The 11666-nt window shown below is 45.4% G+C and overlaps 1 protein-coding gene across 1 annotated transcript; it reads right to left on the bottom strand.

Moving 5' to 3' along the window:
* Nucleotides 1-10363: 10363 nt before the first annotated feature.
* Nucleotides 10364-11314, bottom strand: LOC138770566 (olfactory receptor 5V1-like). Its single transcript, XM_069949671.1, has one exon. It carries the CDS (start codon nt 11312-11314, stop codon nt 10364-10366), a length of 951 nt encoding a protein of 316 aa, XP_069805772.1.
* Between the last annotated feature and the right edge of the window lie 352 nt (nt 11315-11666).

Genomic DNA, 11666 nt, shown 5'->3' with positions numbered 1-11666 from the left:
CAAGATAGTATTTTCTTCATAAGTATCCTCAACAGATTATGGTCTGCTAAAACCCTAAAGAGGGGTAACTACCATTAAGGGGTTACTACTGCCTGTCTACATCTAGAGTGACTGAAGTTCTCTTCAAATTTTCTCAGGAAATTCTTTATTATTATTATTAATAATAATAATAATACATTTATTTGTATAGTGCCAACAGATTCCGCAGTGCTTTAGCGACCAGAACTGTCCCCCGCATGCTTGTTAAGTGCACTTAAAGCCAAAGTACCCTGCTGATGCTGCTTGATCACCTTGGGTAATCTTAAGGAATTATCTCCACCCAGTTGTTCAATCCCAGGGCCTGTGTTTGTGGATCTGGCACTCCATGATCTCTCTGGCAATAGGTGGTATTCTCCAAACCGAGAGTATGGGTATTATTCTATCAAGCCTTAAAGCGATACTGTCACTCCCCCTTACTGTATGTGCGATTCTCTGCACTATCCACAAGCTTAGATGCTGCAGTAGTTAATTAGAATAGCATACATACTATGGTGTTGCAACATACTATGGTGTATACTACAATGTTGTAGTGCCGACAATGCCAAGGATAGTGCTGATACCCCAACACCCTAATTAATCACAATCCTGCTTATGTAATTTAGTGTAACAAGTATCGTCACCTAATGAGTGATAAGATGAATGGCAATACAATCCGGCAAGATACCTTGTATGTCTGATGTCCTTAGTTCAACTTATTGATTCATTCCCTGTCTGTTTGTTGTCCGAGGGAGGTCAGAGAAATGGTTGGCAGCGGGCCCCGGCCAGTAGCTCGGTTACTTGGCATTCTGCGTGTAGTCCACGGAATTCCAATGACATCACTGGATCAATGGTTATAGATGTTGGTAAGGGTTAGAGAGACATGTCAAATGTTTTGGGGTCTGGTTGTTCGTATCTGACTGATTGGAAGAATGAGCGAGGAGATGTCTCGCTCATCGTAGTCCTCTCCATAATGGAAGTCTATAGGACGTGTTTCTTCACAGCGACACAGAATAGGGAGAGAACCGTGCCATAACATAGTCATCTTCCTATTCATTGTACTGCTCGGTCAGGCACTGAACACTCAAAACCTGACCAATATAAACTTTTGACAGGTCTCTCTCTGTCAAAAAAATTTTTCATGACAGCTACACTTTCCCAAAGCACCTTGAATGTCCTTGTTACAGTACCAAGAGGTATATTGAAAGGTTTCTATAATTTGTTTTCTATTAGATATGGAGACATTCTAGAAAATGTCTCTACTTCCTAAAGAAACTGCAGTACCGGCCGGATGAACTTCATTTCTGCTGAATTGGGATGCAGGTGCAATTCTCAATTCTCCATAGCACATAGGAGCCACACTTTCCAGTGTGTGAGCTGTCAAGTGTTGTGTGGCCACTATTCAATGAATATCTGCCGCAAAAAACTGACATGTCAACATTTCACGTGGCCGCTAGGGATCCCGGACAATGTGTATACTATGTGTATACACTCTGGTCAGAATTCCACTGACTGCAATGAAACATAAATTTTCTATTAATCACACAAATCGGCAACAACGGCCGTGATTAATAGAAAATTTACGTTGTGTGAACATAGCCTAAGGGTATGTGCACACTATGGAATCGGGATAGAAAACCCGTTGCGTATTCCGCAGCTTGCACCGGCTCGCCAAAAACACTGATATGTGAGCAGGTGCAAGCTGCAGAATCCTCGACGCATTTTCTGTTGCGATTCCGTACGTGCACATACCCTTAGGGTGGAAGGCAGATTTGCAGCAGAAAATTCTGCTGTGTGAACAACCGAGTGGAAATCCCATTGAACACAATGGGACATTACTCTGTTCATATTTTACAGAAATTTCAAGTATTTCCACGGATTCTGCTTCAAATTCCTCTCCTATTCCTTAGTGTGCACATACCCTAAAGTAGGCCATCATGGCTCTTGGCTCTAAAATGTCATTTTTTTTATTTAAATTTTTTTTATTTAGTTTTTTTATAAGGGATAATGGTAGAGTATGCCACAATTTAAGCTCTTGCAGGATTTTTCATAAGGTTTCATGAGTGGGGTATTGTTCAGCTTAGTGCGCATGGTGTTCTCCCTAGTTTGATTTAGGAGAATGGTGTCTCTATTTCACATCTGAGGTGTGAAGGCACATCCAGAGGCCGTTGTGATTCTCGCCCAAATGTGTAAGGGTGCTGAATATCATCCACTCTTCCTTTCTGGTTAGTTAAACCTTTAGAGCTTTCCAACCCGAAAAGAGTCCTAAAAGAGTACAACTAATTCTGGGTTAGAAAAAGATTATGGTGTACCATCATTACAGAATACTTTGGGTGCCGAAGAGAGAACTGTATTTGCTGATTCACCATAGTTATGCAAAGCACGCTTTTTTATTGCCACAGCTACTGAAAGTCCCTAAACAGCAAGATTCTATGACCACAGCTCAATAGTGGAGTAGTGGCTTTCTTGTAGTCTTGCAGTGTGTTTTTTCTGCATAATTAAGGTATTTTTGCAATCACTTGCCTTGGTTTAGGTGTTTCTCCTCTCCTAGTGGATTGGCCTTATCCCTAAGGTAGTGGCCCAATCCAATGTGCTCTTTCCATAATAGTAGATTTAGTAATGCCCAAGGCTTGCAAGAATTCTGTAGAGCAAGTATGAACCAACTGCGAGGGTAGATTATTTTCCAGTAGACCTACTAGTTCAAATTAATATGGCAAGATGTATTTTCAAGATCTTCTACTTTTTCTGGTAGCTGTTTGTGAGAATGTAGTAGCTGTTTGCTAGGGATGGTCCGAACCTGCCAAGGTTCGGTTCGTATGAACCCCAACGCTCGGCATCAGCTTCCCGCTGTCTGCCCGCTCTGTGCAGCGGGTGGATACAGCGGGTTATGGCTGTATCCCAGCTTTCCAGGCGGTCCTCCTGCTGTATCCACCCTCTCCACGGAGCGGGCAGACAGCGGGAATAATTTCTGAGAGTTCGGGTTCGTACGAACTTGAACCGAACCAGGTTCGGACCATCCCTACTGTTTGCCTTTGGTTTGCGTGGTGAAAACTCAGTAACAAGGGTTTCCCTCTACTGTTCAGTAAAAAGGACATGTTAACTTTATTGTGTATGTTAAAACAATATTTATTTTTTTTATTTAGAAAAATGGGAAAGGGGTGATTTAGATTTTAATTAGAGTGTTTATAGGGTTAAATCATTTTTTTTATTTTTTTTTTACAAATTTTTGCTTCCTCTAATTGCTTATACAGTTAAGGCAATACTATTGTGTTACATTCAACAGTTAAATCTGCCATCTATTAGTATAGGCTTCATGTGGCAATTATAGCAAATATAATGCATGTTAGGGGTCTTAAAGTACAGTAAATGATGACCAACTGACCAAAAATAAGCAGTCAATACTCCAATCAACTTTAGTTGTTAGAGTCTTAGGATGCCTTTACATTGAGAGATTTTCGAATCCAAAGCCAAAGACTCTAAACAGGGGACAGGTCATAAAGGAAAGACTGAGATTTCTTCTCTTTTCTAATCTATTCCTGGTTTTGGCTTCAAAAATCTGTCAGATTAATCTTTCTGTGTAAAGGCACCATTAGGCTACCTTTGGGATTTTAATTAAGCCCTCCACAAGATTGGAGGGGCATGGTTGCCAGAGACCCAGGGCCGTTTTAATACATTGGTGGGCCCAGTGCACAGCCCTCAAGAGTGGGCCCCCCCTTACCTTTCTGCACATTGTATAATGTACTGAATTTGCCCCCACACTGTATCAAGAGCCCCAATACATACAGTAGTTACCTTATAACACTATTTCCACCATTCAGTGATTACATATTACATAAAAACTGCACTAAACAAAACAGAAAGATATCACCAATGATACCATTACATAATACCGCCATACCATGACCCCTATCAGTACAAGCCTATAACAGAGTGAAGTTACATCCAGTGACTCACCGGAGGCGTCTTCTCCGATCAGAGTCTGTCACCTTTTCTTTTTCTCTCCATCCAGCGTGGGCCACCTTGAAGTCTTCTCCTGGCTGTAAATCTTCTCTCCAGAATCTGCCAGACAAATATTTTAGGCTCCAACACATACAGTAGTTAGGTCCCTTGTACCCCTATACAGTAGTTACACCCCTCTGTACTCCTACATAGTTACACCCCTCTGTGCCTCCATAGTTTTAAGGTGTCCCTGTAGTATATAGACCCTCATGTGCTCCTCCAGTTATATACAGCCCTCCTGTGCGCTCCCCCATTAGTATATAGCCCCCCTGTGCACTCTCCCCAGTAGTATATAGCCCCCTGTGCTCACCCACAATAGTATATAGCCCCCCTGTGCTCTCCCCCAATAGTATATAGCCCCCCTATGCTCTCCCACAATAGTATATAGCCCCCCTGTGCTCTCCCACAATAGTATATAGCCCCCCTGTGCTCTCCCACAATAGTATATAGCCCCCTGTGCTCTCCCCCAATAGTATATAGCCCCCCTGTGCTCTCCCACAATAGTATATAGCCCCCCTGTGCTCTCCCCCAATAGTATATAGCCCCCCTGTGCTCCCCCTCAATAGTATATAGCCCCCCTGTGCTCTCCATAATATATAGCCCCCTGTGCTCTCCCCCATAGTATATAGACCCCTGTGCTCCCCAATAGTATATAGCTCCCCTGTGCTCCCCAATAGTATATAGCCCCTGTGCTCCCCAATAGTATATAGCTAACCTGTGCTCCCCAATAGTATATAACCCCCTGTGCTCCCCCATAGTATATAGCCCCCTGTGCTCCCCCATAGTATATAGCCCCCTGTGCTCCCCAGTAGTATATAGCCCCCTGTGCTCCCCATAGTATATAGCTCCCCTGTGCTCCCCCATAGTATATAGCTCCCCTGTGCTCCCCCATAGTATATAGCCCCCTGTGCTCCCCCAAAGTATATAGCTCCCCTGTGCTCCCCCATAGTATATAGCTCCCCTGTGCTCCCCAATAGTATATAGCCCCCTGTGCTTCCCAATAGTATATAGCTCCCCTGTGCTCCCCCATAGTATATAGCCCCCTGTGCTCCCCCAAAGTATATAGCTCCCCTGTGCTCCCCCATAGTATATAGCCCCCTGTGCTCCCCAATAGTATATAGCCCCCGTTCTTCCCCATAGTGTATAGCCCCCTGTGCTCCCCCATAGTATATAGCTCCCCTGTGCTCCCCCATAGTATATAGCCCCCTGTGCTCCCCCATAGTATATAGCCCCCTGTGCTCCCCCAAAGTATATAGCTCCCCTGTGCTCCCCCATAGTATATAACTCCCCTGTGCTCCCCAATAGTATATAGCCCCCTGTGCTTCCCAATAGTATATAGCTCCCCTGTGCTCCCCAATAGTATATAGCTCCCCTGTGCTCCCCCATAGTGTATAGCCCCCTGTGCTCCCCCATAGTATATAGCTCCCCTGTGCTCCCCCATAGTATATAGCCCCCTGTGCTCCCCCATAGTATATAGCCCCCTGTGCTCCCCCATAGTATATAGCCCCCTGTGCTCCACAATAGTATATAGCCCCCGTTCTCCCCCATAGTATATAGCCCCCTGTGCTCCCCAATAGTATATAGCCCCCGTTCTCCCCCATAGTATATAGCCCCCCTGTGCTCCCCAATAGTATATAGCCCCCGTTCTCCCCCATAGTATATAGCCCCCCTGTGCTCCCCAATAGTATATAGCCCCCGTTCTCCCCCATAGTATATAGCCCCCTGTTCTCCCCCATAGTATATAGCCCCCTGTGCTCCCCATAGTATATAGCTCCCCTGTGCTCCCCCATAGTATATAGCTCCCCTGTGCTCCCCCATAGTATATAGCCCCCTGTGCTCCCCAATAGTATATAGCCCCCGTTCTCCCCCATAGTATATAGCCCCCTGTGCTCCCCAATAGTATATAGCCCCCGTTCTCCCCCATAGTATATAGCCCCCTGTTCTCCCCCATAGTATATAGCCCCCTGTGCTCCCCATAGTATATAGCTCCCCTGTGCTCCCCCATAGTATATAGCTCCCCTGTGCTCCCCCATAGTATATAGCCCCCTGTGCTCCCCAATAGTATATAGCCCCCGTTCTCCCCCATAGTATATAGCCCCCCTGTGCTCCCCAATAGTATATAGCCCCCGTTCTCCCCCATAGTATATAGCCCCCGTTCTCCCCCATAGTATATAGCCCCCTGTTCTCCCCCATAGTATATAGCCCCCTGTGCTCCCCCAAAGTATATAGCTCCCCTGTGCTCCCCCATAGTATATAACTCCCCTGTGCTCCCCAATAGTATATAGCCCCCTGTGCTTCCCAATAGTATATAGCTCCCCTGTGCTCCCCAATAGTATATAGCTCCCCTGTGCTCCCCCATAGTGTATAGCCCCCTGTGCTCCCCCATAGTATATAGCTCCCCTGTGCTCCCCCATAGTATATAGCCCCCTGTGCTCCCCCATAGTATATAGCCCCCTGTGCTCCCCCATAGTATATAGCCCCCTGTGCTCCACAATAGTATATAGCCCCCGTTCTCCCCCATAGTATATAGCCCCTTGTGCTCCCCAATAGTATATAGCCCCCGTTCTCCCCCATAGTATATAGCCCCCCTGTGCTCCCCAATAGTATATAGCCCCCGTTCTCCCCCATAGTATATAGCCCCCCTGTGCTCCCCAATAGTATATAGCCCCCGTTCTCCCCCATAGTATATAGCCCCCTGTTCTCCCCCATAGTATATAGCCCCCTGTGCTCCCCATAGTATATAGCTCCCCTGTGCTCCCCCATAGTATATAGCTCCCCTGTGCTCCCCCATAGTATATAGCCCCCTGTGCTCCCCAATAGTATATAGCCCCCGTTCTCCCCCATAGTATATAGCCCCCTGTGCTCCCCAATAGTATATAGCCCCCGTTCTCCCCCATAGTATATAGCCCCCTGTTCTCCCCCATAGTATATAGCCCCCTGTGCTCCCCATAGTATATAGCTCCCCTGTGCTCCCCCATAGTATATAGCTCCCCTGTGCTCCCCCATAGTATATAGCCCCCTGTGCTCCCCAATAGTATATAGCCCCCGTTCTCCCCCATAGTATATAGCCCCCCTGTGCTCCCCAATAGTATATAGCCCCCGTTCTCCCCCATAGTATATAGCCCCCCTGTGCTCCCCAATAGTATATAGCCCCCGTTCTCCCCCATAGTATATAGCCCCCGTTCTCCCCCATAGTATATAGCCCCCTGTTCTCCCCCATAGTATATAGCTCCCCTGTGCTCCCCAATAGTATATAGCCCCCTGTGCTCCCCAATAGTATATAGCCCCCTGTGCCCCCCCCCCCCCCCCCGTAGTATATAGCTCCCCCTCCCATATAACATTGAAAAAAACAAACACTGTTACTCACCTGGGTCCACGCGTTCCTCTTCTCTTCCCTCTTGTGGCCGCACTTCCTGCGGTCACAAGAGGCTGCACTCCCCTTACCCTCGCGCCGACGCTCCAGTGACGTCGGGCGCTAGAGGGAGAGTGCGGCCTCTTGTGACCGCAGGAAGTGCGACCACAAGAGTGAGTGACTGACAGGGAGGGAGCCAATGGCTCTCTCTCTGTCAGTGTCGCTGCTGCTGCAGCGCTGAAGCGCCGCAGCAGCAGCGGACGGGGGCAGCGGCGGACGGGGGGGCCCTGCAGGGGGCGCCATGGAGGGGTAAGTAGATTACCCATCCATGGCGCTCCCCCCTGACAGGCTGGTGGCCGGAGCCCTGTGCGACCGCATTGGTCGCACATAGCAACGGCCGGCCTGCTCGGGGGGGCCCCTTTAACCAGTGGGCCCGGTGCACGTGCACCATGTGCCCTCTGGTTAAAGCGGCCCTGCAGAGACCCAAGTTCCGTCTGCAGAGTGTGAAGATAAAATAATGGTGCAGATTGGAGGGTCACATTACTATCACAGGAACCCTGAAAGGGTAATATAACATCAGTGCCCATGTGGACTTTATGCCAGCCTCTTTCTGTAAAATACGACAGAGGATGCAATTTTACCGTGATTTTGTACATATATTGTATTTTGTCCTGCTCTGGTCTGAACATTGCTCTATTAATTGGACTCCACCACACCAGTCTGTTTATCTTGCTTACTTTTTTCTGGGCTGTAGACGTGATTGACAGCTCTTTCCCTATTCAAATTCCTTCCTTACGAGTCTGTGACCTGTGTTTCCTAGATGTCAGAGGACTGGTCCATCACATAAAAATACCTCTGGCCCTCTATTCAGTGCTTCATATAAGTTTAGTTTGGATTTGGCTGGCGGACCTCTGGCTTACCCTTCTCTGACATCCCATTTCTCAGCTGACTTGGAACTGTATTGGCCCGCTTAGGTTTCTGACCCATTTCTGTATGGCTAGTCTTTAGTGTTTGCCTTTTTTTGTCTCTGTGTTTACTCTGGTGGTCCAGGGTTGGGCCAGCAAGTAGTCAGAGACTGTGGAAAGCCCAGTGCTAGAACTCACTGTCATGTCTTCCCTTCCTAATCATATGTCATATATTCCTAACAGGAAAGAGGTGATAATCTAGCTGGGTCGGTACCAGGAAATTTCTAAGGCCCTATTACACATATTGATTATCTACCCAATCAGGTAGATATTGTTCTGTGTAATAGGGCCAGTGATCAATCAATGAATAAGCAAACCAAATACCAAATAAATGGCCATACAATATATTTTTTTTACAATGTGTATACAGACGGCTGTTTTTCCATAGACTTTAATACAGGACATTATTAGATTCAAAATATGGCTGTTTTATACCTATTTTACTGTCGTGTTTTGCTTTTATTTTATTGTGTGAACATAGGCTAAGGGGGTTGACCAGGAAAATAACAATTAATAGTCATATCTCAGGATAAGCTATCAATAGTTGATTGGCTGCCAATCAGCAGTCACTGACAATGAAAGCAGTTGGCTCTGTTTGCTGTGTAGCGGCAGTGTTGGTGTACTGCAGCCTTGGATGTTATTATGGCCCAGGAGGGCCATACAGTAAGTTCCACCAAAATGGACCACTCAAAGTTGTGGTTCGCACCAAATCAGACTAGGAATTCTTAGGTTCAATTTGCTCAACAATAATTTTTGCACAAGAAAATCTGCAGGGTCAAAGGTCAAATATTTGTGTATATATACATATTTTTTTTTTCCATTTAGAGAACACTGATTTCTTATTTGAATCCATTTTGTCCTTATAGAAGACAGTAGGGCTTAAAGTCGAAAGATTTTGAAAAAAATTAAACACTGATTATGTTTTCTCAGTTCACTATAGAATAAAGTTCAGAGAAAAAATTTAAACTTGCAAAGTTTGTAGCTGTGTAAGGAATTTCCTTGATGTTCATATGCAAGGAGAGCCAGACCCTATGTGTAATTTTGAAGAGTAATAACTAACGGTTCTTTTTACTGAAAATCAGTAGGTTCACATCCAACCCAGGGCCGGCTCCAGGTTTTTGCGGGCCCTCGGGCAACAGAGCTTTAGGGGGCCCCTCATTTATCCACTATGCATGAACACTTGAGACAACACTAACATACACAAACACGCGTTACTGGCACAGACATTGACTGACTGTTTGACAGACACTGATACATTCAGACACTGACACATTGGCACTTATAGCTCAGTCTTCTCCATCTTCCTCTCTGCCAGACTCATCCCCACACTGTAATGTTGAGGACCTTTGGGTCATGTGATCAGGTCCTTAACCTTTTCCCCAAACTGTGCAGGTCCTGCTCCGTCTCCTGTGTGTTCTGGTGTTCGGGGCTCACCCTGCACTACAGTGAACGGGCTGAGTATTAGAACACGGGGCCCCTCTCCTTCTCTGGGCCCCTAGAGGCAGTGTGGGCCCCAGCACTTGCCCGGGTAAGCCCTGTGCTGACGCCGGCCCTGATCCAACATCCTTGTGCCTCCTTGCAGAGTACTTGAACACAGATTTAAGCAGACAGATTTGGCTGGAGTAAGGCTATAGTTGGCTCAGAGTTTTGTAGTTCCTCTCACAGCACAGGTCAGAGGCAAGATGTTTGGATCTTCTTATCCTATGGTGTACCTCAATGGCAGGAAAACACATTTGCTTATTTCATTGTGTCACTCGCTTTTCTCACTGGTGCTGCAGTTCCCAATGGCAGTGTGCAGATCTGCACAATGATGATGTGGATGCTGTACTGCCTTGGCTTGGATGGAGGCCCACTTTACTACTAGTAGAAAGTTATGGGGCCCTTTGTCCACTTCTCCCCATAGAATGAACTTCTCCTCATTACTCATTCTTCACTCAGATTAGGACTAGGCTAAGACTGAGTTCTGGCCTGACTTCGTAGTAGGAGCTTCTTGCCCATGCTAGCTTCCCTCCTTTCTCACTTCCTCTTATGTTTAGTGATATTGCTTCTTTTTCCATTGATTGATGAGGGTATTTTTCACATCCTGGTTCCTCACGCTATATATTAAAGGATTTAACATTGGAATTACTGTCGTATAAAGAATAGGCACCACCTTGTCTGCTTGCTTAGAGTAATAAGAATTATTTTTCGAATGTGGCCGTAAATACATGGACATAATGGTCCCATAGTAGAGAGTGACAACCGTGAGGTGGGAGGCACATGTGGAGAAGGATTTCTGCCTCCCTTGTGATGAAATAATCTTCAGAATCTTGGTGATAATATGGATATACGAAATCACAATCATGTAGAATGAACACATACCGATAATGGCTCCTGAGATATATACCGATAATTCATTAAGAGAGGTATCTCCACAAGACATTCGTATGAAAGCAGGTAATTCACAAAGGTAGTGGTTGAGGTTGAGAGAATTGCAGAATTGGAGATGAAATGTAAGGGTCACCTGTATAAAAGAGTTAATGAGTCCAACACTCCATGACCCTGCGACTAAGTAAAAACACAATGCCTTGTTCATTATGGTCCTATAATGCAATGGTCTACATATTGCAGCAAATCTATCATAGGCCATGACGGCAAATATTAAATTCTCTGTGGCACCCAAAGTTAAGGAAATGAACATCTGCGTCATACATCCCCAAAAAGAAATACTTCTGTCTGTGAGCAAGGTGTTCATTAGGATCACAGGAACAATGGAGGAGGAGAAGCAGATGTCAATGATAGAGAGGTTGGTCAGGAAAAAGAACATGGGGCTGTGTAATGCTGGATTGATAGCCACAACAATGATCAGCAGAAGGTTCCCCGATATAGTCATTACATACATTATCAAAAATATGATGAAAAAGATAACTTGTAGGTGAGGTACATTGGACAACCCCAGTAAGATGAACCTATATGAAATAGTTTGGTTCAGTTGTTGTTCCATAATATTCAGCTGGTTCCTGATCAACAATGAAAGAAGGAATTAACCAAAATACAAAGTATATAAAAGTACATTACAGAGCATGTGATGGATAGTGCAAACTAACATCAGAAGACATCAGCTGGACTTAAATTGGGGTAATTACAAAGAATACAGTTAGATATACACATGTCTAGAGGGATACTTTTGCCTCTTGTGAACCTACTGTAGTTAAAGGGGTTTTCTAGCCTATCCTTAGGATAGGATATCAATATTATAAACTTGGAAAACCCCTTTAAGTGCCTATTGCAATGATAGTGAATTAAGCTCTCAAGCAGACTTACTCTCATTCTAAACATAACATATAAAAAAAAAT

The sequence above is a fragment of the Dendropsophus ebraccatus genome, chromosome 13 (assembly GCF_027789765.1).
Source record: "Dendropsophus ebraccatus isolate aDenEbr1 chromosome 13, aDenEbr1.pat, whole genome shotgun sequence".
In the NCBI taxonomy this organism is placed as follows: domain Eukaryota; kingdom Metazoa; phylum Chordata; class Amphibia; order Anura; family Hylidae; genus Dendropsophus; species Dendropsophus ebraccatus.
The sequence above is the reverse complement of the archived record's forward strand: the minus strand, read 5'-3'. Positions and strand labels throughout refer to the sequence as shown.

What these genes read in the sequence shown, in the direction of transcription:
- LOC138770566 (XM_069949671.1), bottom strand. Translation starts at nt 11,314, where the DNA reads ATGGAACAACAACTGAACCAAACTATTTCATATAGGTTCATCTTACTG.